Here is a 20,503-nt window from a genome sequence, read left to right as displayed (position 1 = left end):
GTAACTTTATAAAACATATTTCAAAATTATGTTAGATAAATTGTCTTTGAGAGTGCTCATTTCTAAGTAGAGCTCTGTAGAAAATTTTTGAGACATGTTCAGCAATTTAAGTTCATATGAGTTAATAAATAGAGCTATATAGTGACTTGTGCAAACTTATATGGCACTTATCCTAGACAAGTTAACTCTTGTAGCTGTGCAATACGTAAGTAGAGTTCTGCATTAGTTTTGGGGTATGGTTCTCACTTTATTAGGGCAATAACTTGGACACATTATACTATGGACAAATCCATTGAGGACAACCAAAGGTAACCTGTTTTTTCCCCTCTGCTGAATAAGACTCATCCGTCTTGGTTCACTCTTGGGACATTAAATCACACAAGGTGAAGAATTAAAAAAAGATTGCAAAAATGTAAATGTCTTTGCAACTCATTCATTTTCACTTTCATAACACAAAAACATCTGTAAAAACTTGATAAAAGAATGCACAAACAATAAAATACAACTTTGCTGTCTTGGAATCTGAAATCAGTAGAAACTTCCCGTACTGAAATTCCTGCACACCTCAAAAAAAAAAAAAGAAAGAAAGAAAAAAGAATCCTTCCCAATGCAATACTTTTCAAGCAATTACAGTGTCAGACTTGGTACTGCAATGACTCTGTAAACTGAAAAAAATATACATAATAAAAAATGTTAAGCAAAATTGATTCATGTTAACACCTCTCCCAACACCACAGATTAACTACAAAAATACTTGATAAAGCAAAACACAATTACAAATGTGTATGAAAAAAAAAAAAAAAAAAAATCAACCAAGCAATGGCTCATGATTTCCTGGTGTTTGATGGAATGTGAGTAGGCATACAGCCTGGATAATTTTCCAAGGTAAGTGATGATATTCATCATTATTGTCTTTTTGGATTAGTTCAGATATATCTCATAACTATAATTGTTTTATGTATATATTTATATGTCTAGATGTTATGTGTGCTATTTGCATGTTCCCTATAGAAAAAAGCTACATAAAATCTACAAGTGTATTCTGATGTAAAATTAACCAGTAAAACCAATGCTTGTGTTTCTGATACACCAACTATTTCTTATTAGCATATAAGTTGAATCATGAAATGTATCTCCCTTGCCTAGCAGATTAGATGTGCCTAGCAGATTAGAAGGCCTTTTGCTACGCCTACATGCACCCAACATGGCAGTAGGCGTCGATCGGGCACTTCAAGACACTAACTTACACTGTTTTGAACTTAGAAATTTCAATTGAATACTCGTGGACAGGTGTTGGTCTAGTAGCTCCTCATCTACCTATACAAACGTCCCCCCTGTCTGGACTTAGAAATTTTCAATTGAATACATGCTGGGATGCCTTGGTTTATAGGATTCTCATGTACCTATACCTACATCCCCTCTTGTTTGGCCTTAGAAATTTTCTATTGAATACACGTTGAGATGACTTGGTCTTTAAGATTCTCATCTACCTATACCAACGTCCCCTCTTGTTTGGACCTAGAAATTTTCAATTGAATACACGTTTAGATGACTTGGTCTATAGGATTCTTATCTACCTATACCAACGTCCCCTCTTGTTTGGACTTAGAAATTTTCAATTGAATACATGTTGAGATGACTTGGTCTATAGGATTCTCATTTACCTATACCTACGTCCCCTCTTGTTTGGATTTAGAAATTTTCAATTGAATACACGTTGAGATGACTTGGTCTATAGGATTCTTATCTACCTATACCAACGTCCCCTCTTGTTTGGACTTAGAAATTTTCAATTGAATACACGTTGAGATGACTTGGTCTATAGGATTCTCATTTACCTATACCTACGTCCCCTCTTGTTTGGATTTAGAAATTTTCAATTGAATACACGTTGAGATGACTTGGTTTATAGGATTCTTATCTACCTATACCAACGTCCCCTCTTGTTTGGACTTAGAAATTTACAATTGAATACACGTTGAGATGACTTGGTCTATAGGATTCTTATCTACCTATACCAACGTCCCCTCTTGTTTGGACTTAGAAATTTTCAATTGAATACACGTTTAGATGACTTGGTCTATAGGATTCTTATCTACCTATACCAACGTCCCCTCTTGTTTGGACTTAGAAATTTTCAATTGAATACACGTTGAGATGAGTTGGTCTATAGGATTCTTATCTACCTATACCAACGTCCCCTCTTGTTTGGACTTAGTAATTTTCAATTGAATACACGTTGAGATGACTTGGTCTATAGGATTCTTATCTACCTATACCAACGTCCCCTCTTGTTTGGACTTAGAAATTTTCAATTGAATACACGTTGAGATGACTTGGTCTATAGGATTCTTATCTACCTATACCAACGTCGCCTCTTGTTTGGACTTAGAAATTTTCAATTGAATACACGTTGAGATGACTTGGTCTTTAGGATTCTTATCTACCTATACCAACGACCCCTCTTGTTTGGACTTAGAAATTCTCAATTGAACACACGTTGAGATGACTTGGTCATTAGGATTCTTATCTACCTATACCAACGTCCCCTCTTGTTTGGACTTAGAAATTTTCAATTGAATACACGTTGAGATGACTTGGTCATTAGGATTCTGATCTACCTATACCAACGTCCCCTCTTGTTTGGACTTAGAAATTTTCAATTGAATACACGTTGAGATGACTTGGTCTATAGGATTCTCATTTACCTATACCAACGTCCCCTCTTGTTTGGACTTTGAAATTTTCAATTGAGCACACGTTGGGATGACTTGGTCTATAGAATTCTTATCTACCTATACCAACGTCCCCTCTTGTTTGGACTTAGAAATTTTCAATTGAATACACGTTGAGATGACTTGGTCTATAGAATTCTAATCTACCTATACCAACGTCCCCTCTTGTTCGGACTTAGAAATTTTCAATTGAATACACGTTGAGATGACTTGGTCTATAGAATTCTAATCTACCTATACCAACGTCCCCTCTTGTTTGGACTTAGACATTTTCAATTGAATACACGTTGAGATGACTTGGTCTATAGAATTCTTATCTACCTATACCAACGTCCCCTCTTGTTTGGACTTAGAAATTTTCAATTGAATACACGTTGAGATGACTTGGTCTATAGAATTCTTATCTACCTATACCAACGTCCCCTTTTGTTTGGACTTAGAAATTTTCAATTGAATACACATTGAGATGACTTGGTCTATAGAATTCTAATCTACCTATACCAACGTCCCCTCTTGTTTGGACTTAGAAATTTTCAATTGAATACACGTTGAGATGACTTGGTCTATAGAATTCTAATCTACCTATACCAACGTCCCCTCTTGTTTGGACTTAGAAATTTTCAATTGAATACACGTTGAGATGACTTGGTCTTTAGGATTCTTATCTACCTATATCAACGTCCCCTCTTGTTTGGACTTAGAAATTTTCAATTGAATACACGTTGAGATGACTTGGTCTTTAGGATTCTTATCTACCTATACCAACGTCCCCTCTTGTTTGGACTTAGAAATTTTCAATTGAATACACGTTGAGATGACTTGGTCTTTAGGATTCTTATCTACCTATACCAACGTCCCCTCTTGTTTGGACTTAGAAATTTTCAATTGAATACACGTTGAGATGACTTGGTCTTTAGGATTCTTATCTACCTATACCAACGTCCCCTCTTGTTTGGACTTAGAAATTTTCAATTGAATACACATTGAGATGACTTGGTCTTTAGGATTCTTATCTACCTATACCAACGTCCCCTCTTGTTTGGACTTAGAAATTTTCAATTGAATACACGTTGAGATGACTTGGTCTTTAGGATTCTTATCTACCTATACCAACGTCCCCTCTTGTTTGGACTTAGAAATTTTCAATTGAATACACGTTGAGATGACTTGGTCTTTAGGATTCTTATCTACCTATACCAACGTCCCCTCTTGTTTGGACTTAGAAATTTTCAATTGAATACACATTGAGATGACTTGGTCTTTAGGATTCTTATCTACCTATACCAACGTCCCCTCTTGTTTGGACTTAGAAATTTTCAATTGAATACACGTTGAGATGACTTGGTCTTTAGGATTCTTATCTACCTATACCAACGTCCCCTCTTGTTTGGACTTAGAAATTTTCAATTGAATACACGTTGAGATGACTTGGTCTTTAGGATTCTTATCTACCTATACCAACGTCCCCTCTTGTTTGGACTTAGAAATTTTCAATTGAATACACATTGAGATGACTTGGTCTTTAGGATTCTTATCTACCTATATCAACGTCCCCTCTTGTTTGGACTTAGAAATTTTCAATTGAATACACATTGAGATGACTTGGTCTTTAGGATTCTTATCTACCTATATCAACGTCCCCTCTTGTTTGGACTTAGAAATTTTCAATTGAATACACGTTGAGATGACTTGGTCTTTAGGATTCTTATCTACCTATATCAACGTCCCCTCTTGTTTGGACTTAGAAATTTTCAATTGAATACACGTTGAGATGACTTGGTCTATAGAATTCTAATCTACCTATACCAACGTCCCCTCTTGTTTGGACTTAGACATTTTCAATTGAATACACGTTGAGATGACTTGGTCTATAGAATTCTTATCTACCTATACCAACGTCCCCTCTTGTTTGGACTTAGAAATTTTCAATTGAATACACGTTGAGATGACTTGGTCTATAGAATTCTAATCTACCTATACCAACGTCCCCTCTTGTTTGGACTTAGAAATTTTCAATTGAATACACGTTGAGATGACTTGGTCTATAGAATTCTTATCTACCTATACCAACGTCCCCTCTTGTTTGGACTTAGAAATTTTCAATTGAATACACGTTGAGATGACTTGGTCTTTAGGATTCTTATCTACCTATATCAACGTCCCCTCTTGTTTGGACTTAGAAATTTTCAATTGAATACACGTTGAGATGACTTGGTCTTTAGGATTCTTATCTACCTATACCAACGTCCCCTCTTGTTTGGACTTAGAAATTTTCAATTGAATACACGTTGAGATGACTTGGTCTTTAGGATTCTTATCTACCTATACCAACGTTCCCTCTTGTTTGGACCTAGAAATTTTCAATTGAATACACGTTGAGATGACTTGGTCTTTAGGATTCTTATCTACCTATATCAACGTCCCCTCTTGTTTGGACTTAGAAATTTTCAATTGAATACACGTTGAGATGACTTGGTCTTTAGGATTCTTATCTACCTATATCAACGTCCCCTCTTGTTTGGACTTAGAAATTTTCAATTGAATACACGTTGAGATGACTTGGTCTTTAGGATTCTTATCTACCTATACCAACGTCGCCTCTTGTTTGGACTGAGAAATTTTCAATTGAATACACGTTGAGATGACTTGGTCTTTAGGATTCTGTGTATGACTTTTTTTGTTATAATGCAACTTTTATAAAATTGAAAGGGTTATGTATTAATTTTAGCTAGAAGTAATGCATACTTTCGAAGAAAAAAAATTTTGAGTTCAGATAATATGCAAATATAATTTGGGAAATTAATCTATATATATAAAAGTCTATATATAAAAGTGAACGTATCTGTGTGTGTGTCTGTCTGTCTATGTGTCTGTGTACATTTCCCTACGCAATAATTCTGTTAATTTTTAGTCTACCGACTCGAAATTAGATATACAGAGTACTGAGATTTGGGAAAATCTAGGTGATCGGTTTTCGGCCGGAAATTTGGCTCTTAAGGGGTAGAAGTTCAACGATTTTACTCTTGAGAACTCTACTAAACTCCTTCGACAATTTTGGGTCTAAAAACTTGAAATTTTAGATATAGGTTCCTTGGACATGGATCTCACTTAATAATTTGATTTGAGCCCAAAACAATAAATGTTAAGGGGTCATAATAGGGGTCAAAGTTTAAAAATATTGACCTTTTTTTTTTACTCAGCATACACCTCCAAACACCCGGGCAACGCCGGCCACCCATGCTAGTATTATATAACTTTGTCACATTAAATAAAATAGTTGAAGAAATAATTCATTTTTTTCCTCACAATTCTTACTAAAATAGAGATGCCTCCCTTAAAATAAGGAGTTTTTATTCTGCAAAATTTAATAATTTTTTTTCTTTGTTTTGGTTTGTTTGCCTCGTTTTGTGAAAGGTCGGGGTGTTTATTCCGAAAGCCGTTCTTAACATGGGGAGGTTGGCTCAACCTCCCCATGTTAAGAACGGCTTTATTTGAACATTGAAAAACATCTGAGTTAGCGTGTTTTTTTTTTAATCCCTGTTTAAAAAAATATTTTATTTAAAAAGGACATGGAATATAAGTATAAATATGGATAAATTCTTAACAATGAAGAATGGAATTACCCATTGAATAGTATTTTTTATAGGCTAATGATTTTTTTCTAATTTATATATATATATGTATATTATAATCGAAGTAAGTAAAATTTCGTTGATTTTCTTTTAAATCTTCTTTAAAGAAAACCGATTTAAAAAAAAATATTGCATAATTTGCTATTAAACCTGTTATTTTTATTCAATTGAAAAAAAAATAGGGTTTGAATTACATTTTTCAAGTAGTTATAAGCTTGGAAAGATAGTATGTTGAATTATTCAAGTTCTTATCACGCATTTTTAATGGTGGCTTCTGATACACCTAGAGGTTGAGGTGCTTATAATGCGCCTGTGGCACGTCGTAAAAATTGACCGAAAAAAACTGCTACAAATGTAAAAATTACAACCGCACGAATCTAACACCAAATTCTCTAGAAATTCGTTTTATTTTATTTTCCAGAAAATATTGTCGATGGAATTGATTTATATCAGCGTTTCACCTTCCAGGCTGTGTTAGCTGCGCCCTTCGCAGTGGATACTTTCTTTCTGCTCAGGTACCAGAATCTTTATACTTGTGTATTAATATAAGTATTTATTTTTTGTTTCAATCTAATACAAAAACGGCTATATGATTGTCTATCTGTCTGTCTCCAAGTCGCAGAGCGGCATTTGGGGCCTCATACGATTGGATTTTTTACAAACCGTTCTTTTTTTTTCAATCAATTTTCACCCCAAACAAGGCACAGTGCCACTTTAAAGTAGGGGGCTACTCTCGGGGACATAAGTGACAGGGGTACTATATAGGGAGTTGGGCAGCAAGATGTCGGTTCACGTTACACTTGAACTTCTGCATGACAGTACAGTTGGAAGCAGGGACCCGGAAGGGAATTCCAAAGTCTAGCGGTTCTGGGGAAGAAATGACTGGAGTAGAAGGCTCTCTTACATCTAGAGATCTCTACTTTGAAGGGGTGGGACTTAGTTGCTTGTCAGGTTTGTCAAGGGTAGTCACGTCGAGGAGGTACAAGTGCTTGTAGTTCGTCAGAGCATTCACCATAAAAGTACATGTAGAAAAGGCAGAGGGATGCAACATTTCGTCGATGGGACAGAGGCTGAAGCTTAGATGACAGTTCATGATTTATCAGGTTGGCGACTCTCTTTTGAACCCTGTCCAGGAGTGAGAGACAAGCAGCTGATGCACCGGCCCAAATGTGACAACAGTACTCCATATATGGGCGAATGGTGGCCTTAAGAGGTACAGGATACTTTCAGGCGTAAGTAGTTTTCTAGCACGGTAGAGGGATCCCACCTTCTTTGCAGCAGCCTTTTATGGGTCCTTAGCCATTTAAAATAGTTTTTAAGGGGTCAAAAATGAGTCAAAATTAAAAAAAACGTTAAACATTTTGTACATTCGTCTTTATTTATTTTTAATCAGTTCATATGAGTGTCACGTTGGTACAGTGGTAACGTCACCAGCTTTGAATGACACAGTTTCGGCTTTGTACATTTAATGAAATTATATATAATTTCATACATCTAATATATAAACTGTTATATGTCTGTCTGTCTGTCTGTCGGTCTGTCTGCCTGTTTCCATATTTTCAAACTCTATCTCCTCCGAAACTAAAAGTCGCAGAGCAGCCCTAGAGGCCTCGAATGATTGTGTTTTCTACGGGCCGTTCTTTTATGAATCTGTTAAAATTGTTTTTAAGGGGTCAAATTGATTGAAAAAATTGTTAAACATTTTGTACATTCATCTTAGTTTATTTTTAATTGGTTTATATGTGTGTCACGTTGGTACAGTGGTAACGTCACCAGCTTTGAATTATAAAGTCTCGGTTTCGATTCTAGCTGATGGCACCCAAACACTTTTTTTTTACTTTTGAAATCATGACTCTATGATAATGTATACGAAATATGGACAAATTAAAATATCATATTTAAACGTGTTTTACGCAAATTACCCCCAACTGCTAGTAATCTATATATTAATACCGTACTACCTTTAATGTACGTACGTATGTGTGTCACGGTTTCCAGATTATACATCATTTGATTGGGAGATCCTATTTATTAAAAAGGAGGCTAGAAGGTGATAACATATTACGAAAATTAAATTAGTAACATATAGATATGCTAATTTAATGTTTGTAGTATGTTGTCACCTTCTATATACCTCTTCTTTAATAAATAGGATCTCCCGACCACCGAAGATGCTATGTAAAAAAAAATCGTCCAGACTAATGGATGAATGAATGCCACTAAGTAAGACACTTTATCAAAGCAATAACTCTTATCCCCGAGTGGCCTCCGGGCCTTGATAAGTGGTGACAACCATGTAAAAAAAAATCAATAAAAAAATGATGTTGCTTTTGGGCTGTATTTGGACTTCTAGCTAGGATCCAAATGTAGTATCTATTTTGTCTGAAGATGGTATAGTTATATCGTGGGGTTTCCGTTCGCACCGGGTGTCCATACAATCCATACAATGAAAATATGTCACATACTGCTATAAGGATATTAGAGATAAACCGTAATAACCAGATATATTCTGACACTACATTAACCAGATTACTTAGATAAATACTTTTACAGTTTTAAAAAAAGGGCTACAATAATATCGCAGGCTCCTCATTCACACTGAACGTCTACATAATGCCCAGCAGCAATATATTACATAGTTACATTTCAAATATAGAAATGTTATTGTATGCAAGACAAAGAATACAGTATAGTAAAATATATTTCCTTAACCCATGAGTTTTCGATGTTTATACATCTCCTCCGAGGAAAAATATTAGCAAAAATTTTACTATATTGTATTCTTTGTCTTGCATGCAATAAAATTTCTATATTTGAAATTTAACTTTTTCAAATCACAAATTTTAAATTCCTAAATTATGATTTATTTGCTCTATCTAGTATATTGAGCAATTTTATTTAACTGGGATAGTCTTATATAAAATATTACACCCAATAATATTTTGTCAGACCGATAATCACTGGATTTGCACACCAGTAGATTTATTGTATTTCATTATTCTGAATAATTATATATATAATATAAACACGTTACCTTTCTCGTTGTAATGATGAACACAGAAGACGCAGATACAAAACCACATGATGATACGTTTATTTCTTCTTCGACCGGTCGGACATGATTTTGTATTTCAGGGATTCAAAGTTGTTACATGGTAATCTCTAAACCCCCCCTGTATGTATATATATATATATATATATATATATATATATATATATATATATATATACACACACTTACATATACGAAACGCTCTCATCCATCTAAAATATGTTGTATATTTGCACTGATTAACCTCTTGATAATCATACGTTATTTTTGTCAATTTTTTTTTTTAAATTGGAAATCCCTGTTAGTCTAAAAGGAATTTTAATTTTATTTCAGTGGGATTTTGGTCACCTACTTTTTTTTGGAAAATTATTATCGCAAAGGAAACATTGGGTTAAAGACGGTGATTCTCATGTATGTACGGCGTTATCTCAGGTAAGTCTAGTTTTTAATTAGCAGGACCCATGTCCCGGCGTTGCCCTGGGGGATTTTTTTAGTGTTTTTTTTGTTGTATTTTTAACATTAGATAACGTAAACTGCTAAAAGATGCCGTCATTCAAAACATGGGGTCCCTCTCTTCCCATTTAAAAAATTGGAGGCTTCTTCGTTATAAGAGCGAAATTTGAAAATCGAAATATTGGATTTCAATTTATTGAGATTGTCGAACTGACTTCCTCATCTTGGTTGTTATAGTCACAACGTTTCGGCCGTTTTGCCCTCCGGCCTTCATCATCTCACATGTCTAAAACCTCATTCGGTAACAGCATAATGAGTGTCCCCTTTTCCTTTCCAGACTGACCCCTTGTTATGCGGTGATCCTCATGGTCTATACTTTTATTCTTCCGAATCTGTTTGAGGGGCCATATTGGCAGTCTGACTTCAGCGAGATCTGCCAGAGTCGATGGTGGACAAACTTACTCTACATCAACAACATCTTCAAGCTGGAAGATGGGGTAATTTTCTCTCTTTTTGTTTATCTTTTCTCAGCTTTTTTTTTTCGTTAGAACGATCAAATAAAAAAAATCAGTGCTTCTACAGTTTATCGCCGAAACTGGAGACGCCATTTTATTTCGAGTACCTGCCGATTAGAATCAGAGGGAGAAATCGGCAGAATTGCCGTTTAGTTGTGCAAATAGCCTCGAAGCCTAGGTACTTGTACAGTTTAATCAAGACATTAAAAAAATCAAAATATCGAGAAAAGTTTACATTGTACGTATCCGTTATGGAATGAAACTTTGTTTATATTTACGTGATTATTAAAAATATGATCCCATAATTAAAGAGATCATGTGGTAACGCGTTGCCGCCAACGTCTACCATTGTTTTATTCAGCCCCGTACATCGAAAAGAGGTAAGTATTCAAAATTTATCTATTTTGATCTATTTTTATGGTTCTGCTGAAATCATGTTCTTTCCGAAAAAGATATAGATTTGTCTCGTTTTGCCCCAAGTAATGGGGTAAGACGGGACAATACAGTTAGCTGAATAAATCATCTGTATTTCTCTTGAAAATAATTTCTCATCTTTTTTTTTTGTTGTTGTTGTGGCATTGTTTTCCTATACTTTGAATGTTCAGTTTTCGTTAAATATGTGAGGGGAAATAGTTTTTTTTAGGTATTTTACCCCCCTCCCCCTTACCCATATTTCAATGTTTCGAAAACTAAACAACATTTAGGTCAATACAAATGCAACATTTTATAAAGCTAAAGTGTTTAAATAATTAAAAAGTACATATATATATATATATATTGAGATTGTCGGACTGACTTCCTCATCTTGGTTGTTATAGTCACAACGTTTCGGCCGTTTTGCCCTCTGGCCCTCATCAGGTGTTTTGTATCGAACTGGGGAACCGTTTGTTAGGAGTCTCGAACCCAACCCTTTATTATTATTACGGGGGTACCGTGTTCGGACTCCAGCTAGGCTCTGGGACATAGTCACTGATTCCCTGTTTTGAATGTTACTTTCCACTGCCTTCGTTCAGGATTGAACTCAGCACCTTTAAGTAATTGTAAACTTTGATACAACGTCTAGGACCACTCGGTCATATGTCACTAGGACAATTCTTAGTTGGTTTTTGTTAATGTTAAACCTATGTTGTTATTCAAGGTTTTCTCTCTCTATTAGAGGCATCCAAAGTACATTCAGCTCTACGCTTGGTTTGCTCAGTAGGTTGTTATGTATTTTAAACGGCTCTCTTTGTGTTTGGAAATCGCCAAAATGAGTGACGTGGAGTCGGCGTCCAAAGTGGGGAGCCGACTTTGGCGCCTAAAAGAAGTGGCGCCAAAGCCGGCAAGAGGGGAGATAGAACTGGGGGGGGATGGTGAGGTTGGTTGATCCGTCTCGTCTCTGTTGTAAATTTTAAATGATTTTTCTCTCGGCCAACATCTTTTATCATGGTTACTCCTTTAAATTTGTATTTATGTGTGTGATGGGAGGGGTGTCCTACTTAAACCCAATTTTAAAACATTTTTTAAATCATATCAAAAATACAAAAAAGATAACAATATTAATAAAATGTCATTTGTGTCGAGGGATTTGAGATTTTGATCTTGGCTAAAAGGCCAAGAAAAGCTTAAAAAGCTAAGAACAGCATCTATTAACAACAGACCTTTGATCTTAACCAAAAAGGCCAAGCACAAAAGTGTTACGGACAGACAGACGGAGTGACTTATAGAGTCGCTTTCATGCGACTAAAAATCTATTTTTATCGAAATGCTACAAACACAAGGGTTTGCTCTTAGTTAGCAGGTTTTGTTTGTTTGTTTGTTCTTTCAATTCTTTACTAAATATTTTTTTTGTTTTGCTATTTTTTTATTTTCAGTGTATGTTTTGGACTTGGTATTTGGCGAATGATATGCAATTTTTCATCATATCTCCCATAATCCTTTGCCAGTTTATTTTGTGAGTACACAATAAAGTTTGTATGAAACTTTTCTTTAAGATGGAGGTCATTTGAAAATAATTCTGATCCTGACAAAGTATATTTTGGAAGAAATAAAAGCGATTTACATTTTTTTCTTCATAATGATATGCTAAAACTATCAACAAGAAAAACTACCTAACCAGAATCAAGTATTTTTTGTATGTCCGGCAAAGGCTTTTTGGAGGAGGACGAGGGGGGGGGGGGAGGGTTCTCGGATGAGAGTTTTACTATTCTTTAAAACTTTTTATATACCGTGTAGATTGTAATATTTTTTAACACCTCAAACCTGAACCTATATGTATATATATATATATATATATATATGATTAGTTTTTTTAAAGAAATTCAGCAGAGTGCTCAATTAAAAGGAAAATCCGAAATATAAGAGCGTTTTTATATTTTGTGTACAGAATGTTAGATGAGACAAGTCATTGGTACCGTCGGTTTCAAGCCCAATAGTTAGGACCGTTTAAGATATCCATATCAAACTCTCTTCAGCCAATGCTCGTCTCTGTTTGATATGGATATCTTAAACTCGTAACTATCGGGCTTGAAACCGACGGTACCAATGACTTGTCTCATCTAACAACTTTCTGTACACAATATATATATATATATGTGTGTGTGTGTGTGTGGCCTTGTAGAGGTACAGGATACTCTCAGGTGTGAGTAGTCTTCTAGCACGATAGAGGGAGCCCATCTTACTTGCAGCAGCCTTCGCAATGTCCTCGATGTATTTGTATTTTCATTTAGTTGTATCATCTCTATAATTATTAATTAATGAAAAATATATAAGGTGTATATAAATATATGTATAAAATTGAAAAAATAATATAATCACACCTCATCCGATATGTATTGTCCAGATATGTACATTTTTTAGATATATTATACATTACCCAAGTCGTTCTGGATATTTTCTATTATATATATATATATATATATATATATATATATATATATATATATATATATATATATATAAAGTTTATATATTTGCATATCCGTATGTGTGTGAATGTAATCGCAAGTGCTCGGATGAGCTCCAATCTTTGGTCCCCCTTGCCAAACTTTCACGAAAAACACTCATCTAACTGAAACCAATATCAATATCTCTTTATCTGTGCCTTAACCTAAATGTAGATTCCATGAACAAAGCTTCTTTCTTAGAACTGCACACCTGTGGAACTGTCTTCCGTTTGCCTGCTTTCCAACTGACTACAATACGTCGTCTTCAAGTCCAATGTAAACAAGTTCTTGATGGTTAAGTAATCCAATTTACCAAATTTCCACTATCAACGATTACTACAATATTGTCCCATTGACTACTGTACACTCTTTAACCCTTATCCTTGAGTGGCCTCCAGGCCTTGATAAGTGGTGACTCCTATTGTAATATTTTTGGTATCTAATGGGATATGCTCACTGAAAGTTGGGATATTCTATTGATAAATGCTGCCGATTAGAACTGACGAATCAAATTAATTCACGTTCTGTTACCAACCAATCAGAAACCAGAATTTCTCCATAAAAATTGAATCATTTAGCATACCAACACATAATTTTTTCGTGTCAACATGAGAAGGATCTTTTGTTCTTTTGCTTTTAAAATCATAAAGTCCAGGACTTGTACAGAACAGCTACCCATTGAAAATTTTTCATATCCAGGACTTGTACAGAATAGCTAGCCATCGGAAACTCTTCTGAAATTAAACATGGCTTCCAATTCAAGAAGTAATGTTCTTGTTTTTTCAGTATTGCATTAATTTTATAAACAATTTTATTTATTTATTTTTTTTTTAGGCTTCCATCTTTTGCGTTCCTGACAATCGTCATGATGTTCAGTGCTTACATCGTCTCTAGTGTGATTCTTTGGCAACGATTACCAGACCCAAGCGCACAGTAAGGAGATTTTTTTTTTACTACGATATTATGCCCTTGATTACTGTACACTTAATAAGACTTACCCTCGAATGGCCTCCGGGCCTTGATAAGTGGTGACTCGTACATAAAAAAAGAGTAGAAAAATAATTATTAATATAAAAAGAAATTTGTCAAATGGAGCGAAATTACTATATTACGCTTACTAAAAGAAAAAAAACAGATAAGTTGACAAGGGAGATAATTAAGTTCTGTTGCATACGTCACGTGACGAAGGTAATTCAAATGTCGGCCAAAATTAATTTTCCACCTTATAGCTTTTCGTTATGCTTTTTTTTTACTCCTTACAAAGCATATAGTCACTTGGGCGTAAGGGGTTACTATTTGGGGCCATGTCTAGGAAAGATTACCAAGATGTTGGGTTATGTTACATTTTAACTTCTGCATATCAGTACGACCAAGGAAGCAGGTAGCAGGAAGGGAATTCCAAAGTTTAGCTGCTCGAGGGAAGAAATTATTAGAATAGAAAGCTTTCTGGCATTTAGGGACATCAACAGTGAAGGGGTGAGATGTTATTGCTAAGCGGGTTTGTCAGGGATATGTACGTCGATGGGTTACAAGTGAAAAGAGTTCATCAGAACACATTCCTATTTTCTTACCTGCAAATCAATTTATTTTTCTGTTTCCAGTAGCGTGATAAATGATGACATCTACACGAAACCTTGGTGCCGAATTAGTCCTTTTCTCATCGGAATCATCTTGGGATATTTCTTGCAGCAAAAGAGCAGAAAACGCAGTTTCCCAAAGGTTAGTAGCCAGATATCTTTTCTCTCAACATAGGATCTATCTAATGTATATATATATATATATATATATAAAATAAAAATTACAATTAAATTTACCAAAATGATCCAAGATGGTAAAATTAAAGTATATTATAAATATTAAAGAATTAATATTTATAAAATTATCTCAACCAGATGTAAAAGCTCGATAAAACCAAATAGGAGATAGAGCTTATAATAAGAGCAAATAGTTAATTAAACATGTTAAAAAACACTTTTAAAAAGAGTTAAAAACATATTTAATCTGAAAAGGAAATAATAAGTGGATAGTCCTTAATCCGTGAAATTTCGAAGAAATACTTTCCTTCCTATCAGAGGGTAGGAATTAACAAAATGCGGGATCTGATTTTGCATACAAAAGTATTTGATGAAACTGCAAGTAAGTCAAAGATCTTACTTGATAAGTAAAGCAGAAGGAATATGGTGAACAAAACGGTGATTTCACATGAATGGATAGTCTGGTGAAAGGTAAAGTATCCAATGACGGTAAAATCCAAAAATGTAAATCCCATCGTCATTGGATACTTTTAATTTTAATTATAAATTATCAATCATCTTACTCAATATTAAAATAGCTCTAGAATATATATGCCTATCGAGCTTATTATATATCTACATTACAACGAGCACTGTTTTCTTTCTTTTTATTTTGATTGTATTAATGAATTTACTAATACATTAAAATATACTCTGCTCTTTAGACTCTTGTTCTTATTCCCTAAGTATATATATATATATATATATGTAATGATTTTCTTTCTTAATTTTTTTCCAGTGCCTCCAATTGTGTGGATGGACTTTTGCGGTCAGCACTTGCCTTTTTCTGTCATACATCAAATACACAATGAATAAGGAAAACCCACTCACCTGGTTAAATAGCCAGTATACAGCCTATGAAGTAGTATCCCACCCACTGTGGGCGATGGCAGTAAGCTGGGTCATAATCATCTGTGCATCAGGCAATGGAGGTAAGTAATGACCAAGAAACAAATAAATCTCACAGATTGATATTTGATTCTGGTTAGCCAGTTTTTATTCATTGTTGTTGCCCACTGTTTTTTGCATCAAAAACTGCTTCCTTCAGTTTCTTTCAAAAAAATACTTATTCCTCAAATGTGTTATCTTAAGACTTCTAAGGTTAATACAAACCCTTGTTCGCTTCTAGGTATCACTATTTAAATCAAAGTAAAATTCAACTAGCAATGAGTATTGAAATCGATATTTTATTCTGCTTAGCCAGTTTGTATTCATTGTTGTTGCACAATGTTCTTTAAAGTTAAAAATAGTACCTCATTCAGTTTCTTTAAAACAATACTTATTCCTCAATTGTTTCTTATCCTAAGATATTTAAGTTTAATACAAATCCTTGTTCCTTTCTAGCTATGAATCTCACAAACTGATATTTGATTTTGCCTAGCCAGCTTTTATTCATTGTCATTGCCTTTGGTGCTATTCTTTTTTTTTTATTTTTCTAAGGCACACGCACAAATTGAAATTTATAAATTCATTTGCGTGGGCATTACAGCATCCACCCACACCTCTTGGGTCAAAAAGCCGGAATGTTTGAGAAATGGCCGTAGTTGAAAGCATGTTTCTTCATAAAAAATATGATTTTTTGACCAATCAGGGCTCGATTTAAAAAACTTATTCTTGCAAGCTTCTGGGAGCCTCTAAAAAAATATAAAACAGCAAGAACTTCTCTCGTCAGAGAGAGACAACAGACACCAGCAGAAAGACAAGTCACAAGGCGAACGCTCGCCGAGTGAATTCAGTAGCTGAGATGACAGATTTTCTTGCACGCCAAGGAATATTATTTGACTCTCTCTTTCTCTTACTTCAGCACAACACGTAGTAGGACTCTTTCTTTCACGCTCTCAAGTCTTCACCTTTTTCCTCCCTTCCTTCTTTCATGCAGACAGCCACCTTTGCGCACACTAAAAAAGTAATTTCTTTTCTTTTAACGTAAGTTTATTTTACATTATTTGGTAGTGTATTTCTTTTTATTTATTTGTATCGGGGGACTTATGCAATCGATATTTGATTCTGCCTAGCCAGTTTTTATTCAAATGCAGCTTTAACACAAATCTTTTTTTTTTTTTCTTTTAAGGAATGATCAGCCACATCCTTTCCTGGAAGTTCTGGATCATAATGAACCGTTTAACGTATTGTGCTTATCTCCTCCATCCCATTATCATCATGGTTGGTATGAGGATGAGCATGACCCCACTCTACCTATCAAATGCAACGACTGTAAGTTTTCACTTTTTATACATCTTTATCATATTTTTTTTTAATTACATTTTCAACCCAAACAAGGCACATTGCCACTTTGATGTAGGGGGCTACTATCAGGGGCAACAACTACTGGGGTACTATGTAGGGATTTGGGCAGCAAGATGTCGGTTCACGTTGCACTCGAACTTCTGCACGCCAGTACAGTTGGGGAAGCAGGGACATGGAATGGAATTCCAAAGTCTTGGATATTTGATTCTGCCTAGCCAGAATGATTTACCAAAACATTAAATCCTTAGTATGTTAAAAATCACTTTTAATTTTTTGTTTTTATTCCACATCTACGCTTTCGTTGGTCATCTCTGTTTTAATTATTCTTTTTTCGATATTTGATTTTTGCCTAACCAGAATAAATTACCAAAACTTTAAATCCTTAAAATCACTTTTATTTTTTTTCCTTTTTATTCCAGATCTATGCTTTCATTGGTCATCTTACGATCTCCTATGGCGTCGCGTTCATTGTGTCGCTCCTGTTTGAAATGCCCATCAGAATGCTCGAAAAGGTTATGTCAAATCGCAAATGAGAATGAAGATAAGCCTGTCAGGGGATTGCTGACTTTCAACATCATTTTCTTTTTCATTTTTTAACTTTTATTTACTCTAAACAAGACACATTGCCACTGAAGCATAAGGGACTACTGTGGTAGGGGCCAGATTTATAGGGGTTTAGAAGCAAGATGTTTGTTCACATTACATTTAAATTCTGTATGTTGGTACTGTTAGGGAAACAGGGAGCTGGAAATGAATTTTACATCATTTCCTACAGTTTATGCCAATGTTATCTGTTTGGTATGTAAAAATGTTCAGGGTCTTTGATATGACAGGGCCGCCAGAGAATATTAATGGTTCCCTTGAAAGACAGAAGAACCATAAATACTTGGCTTTTGTCCTTAAAATTTAATTCAAGCCAGAAATTACTTACACATCATCTGTAGAATATTATTACCCCCCCCCAATAAAATGGACAAAATGTTTATTATTTACTTTAGCGTAAGAAATCAAGTCATGTCTTTGAGCATTCGTATAGAAAGATAATTTCTCTGACATTTGTTCAATATCAGGTTTTGAGTACTGGGCCTGACACTTGACAAGATCAAATAAAACCCAACTGATAGACACAGACACACACCTGGCCGGAAGAAATAAAACCTGGCTGATTGACACAAATCCATACCTGGCTGGAAGAAATAAAACCTGGCCGATTGACACAGACACACACTTGACTACATTTTTTTTTTACAATTGTTTGTGTTAATTTTACTAATTAAAGATGTCTGTACATTTTTTTGGAAAATAGGCACTAAAAGCAAGTTGACCCGCACCCCATAGAAATAAAAATCTTCTGTTTTCCCCTGATGAATGGCAAAAAAACAACAACATTTATTTTCTTTTCACCATCACGTTTATTATACTTCTCCATTTTTAAAATGACCATCAGTAATTGCCCGTGTATCACTACCATGGCTACAGCGAATACTAAAATAACACTTGTAGGATAAAAACTATCAGGTTGTATTGTTCCGGATGAGGGGTTGATAGAGTAGCGTCCGTTTTCTTGTCACGAGACCATCCTCCTAGATATTATCTCCTCCTTTTTGGTTTGGCAATAGGGCTTTTGTTAAGATTGGCACTCCCTTGTTTACAAAGCCATTCGGCGAAAATGAAGTCAGACAAATTTAAAGATTAAAAAAAAAATAACTGCATAAGCATATTTTGGCACTTCTACACTATCAGAACAAAATTTTTTAGTCGATAAATAGTTTTCAGATAAAAACAATGGTTTCTATTGATTTTTTTTTGTCAATTTTAATTAATTAGAATGTTAAGTTCCTGAATATTACTGAATTATAAAAAAAACAACTTTAATCGTTTTAGCATGTGAGAAATTGCCGCCATCTTGTTTAAATAGAAATGGAAAATTACCTCCTATTTGAACTCTCCTATGTCTTACGATCATTTTCATCAAATTCTATTTTATTTTCTTTAATAAATAATTTTCTACCGTATCGATTTTCGTAATTTTTGGATATAATCATTTTAAAAATACAAGGAATACATAGATACCATTGTTTTCATGTGAAATTCAATATTACCATTTCCGAAATTTCGTCCCAATAGTGTAGAATTGTCCATATTTTTATTATAAAGATTATAATTTTGTTATAGAAGTATAAATAAAAGATTATTTGGCACTTCTGCACAACAGTGACACTCCCTCCGCATCTTTAATACTAGCTTTTCTTCCTAAAAATCGAACCTTTTGCTCGGTATCATAACAAATTGTTTTTAGCCGTAAAAAAATTAAAAAAAAAAACTACTTGGTGAAATTTTTGCGGGGAGATCTTTATTCCATAACGGATACGTAAACTATGACTTTTTATCGATATTTTCATTTTTTTAATATCTTGATTAAACTGTACAAGTACCTGTTGGCCATCCGTACCTTTAAATTTGTCTGACGTCACTTCCGTCAAATGGCTTTGTAAACAAATAAGTGCCAATTTTAACAAAAGCCGGCAATAGTGATAATGTAGTATCAATATTATTGTCATGCCATGTTACTCCCAGGGATTACCAATTTTTTTTTTGTAGTGGGAGAGGGAGGTCGTGTTTCTTTTGTTGTCTCAAGACCATCCTTCCAGGCATTATTCCTCCTTTTTTTTTGTGGACGTAATAAAATTCCGAACAATAATTACGTTTACTTTCTTTTAAAAAAATGTTTATTATTTATTTTTGTTGTTTTTGTTTTTACAGAAAAAAAAATCATTCCAATAAATGTCCATTGTTTTTATTTTATTTTTACATGAATAAAAATTTTATGAAAATTGTGTATTTTTTATTTCTATGCTTTATCAAAATTAATTTAGGTAAAACTTTTTGGCAGTCTTGCACTTCCGGCAGACTCGAAAGTAAGTTCGACAACTCTATAAGGGTCACCACATCAGTATTTTACACCGTCAAATCATGTGTTATTTTGTAAAGAAAATTATATTGAACGAATTTGATTAAATAAAGTAAACGAACAAAATATACATTTTTATATATTTACTAGACTACCCGTGACCCGTTGGGTCAGTATGTTATATTAGCTATGGAATTCATGTATTATGACACTTGTGACGTAAAGAAAATGTTTTTTTTTT

General features: G+C 34.3%; 1 protein-coding gene across 1 annotated transcript; it reads left to right on the top strand.

Moving 5' to 3' along the window:
• Positions 1–6,765: 6,765 nt before the first annotated feature.
• LOC145270871 (nose resistant to fluoxetine protein 6-like) lies at positions 6,766–20,287 on the top strand. Its single transcript, XM_080126426.1, has 9 exons — positions 6,766–6,882; positions 9,753–9,851; positions 10,210–10,369; positions 12,241–12,320; positions 14,146–14,244; positions 14,913–15,030; positions 15,844–16,036; positions 17,176–17,318; positions 17,771–20,287. Exons 2-9 carry the CDS (start codon positions 9,829–9,831, stop codon positions 17,882–17,884), a joined length of 930 nt encoding a protein of 309 aa, XP_079982552.1. The 5' UTR covers positions 6,766–6,882; positions 9,753–9,828; the 3' UTR covers positions 17,885–20,287.
• Positions 20,288–20,503: the final 216 nt, after the last annotated feature.

This window comes from Euprymna scolopes, chromosome 46, assembly GCF_053919585.1.
Source record: "Euprymna scolopes isolate OS-2025 chromosome 46, ASM5391958v1, whole genome shotgun sequence".
NCBI lineage: Eukaryota > Metazoa > Mollusca > Cephalopoda > Sepiida > Sepiolidae > Euprymna > Euprymna scolopes.
The sequence above is the reverse complement of the archived record's forward strand: the minus strand, read 5'-3'. Positions and strand labels throughout refer to the sequence as shown.

Excerpts from the sequence above, each read along its gene's own strand:
- LOC145270871 (XM_080126426.1), top strand. The coding sequence starts at position 9,829 with ATGTATGTACGGCGTTATCTCAG. Across the intron at positions 12,321-14,145 it reads ATCCTTTGCCAGTTTATTTT|GCTTCCATCTTTTGCGTTCC; the intron begins GTGAGTACACAA and ends TTTTTTTTTTAG. Across the intron at positions 17,319-17,770 it reads ACCTATCAAATGCAACGACT|ATCTATGCTTTCATTGGTCA; the intron begins GTAAGTTTTCAC and ends TTTTTATTCCAG.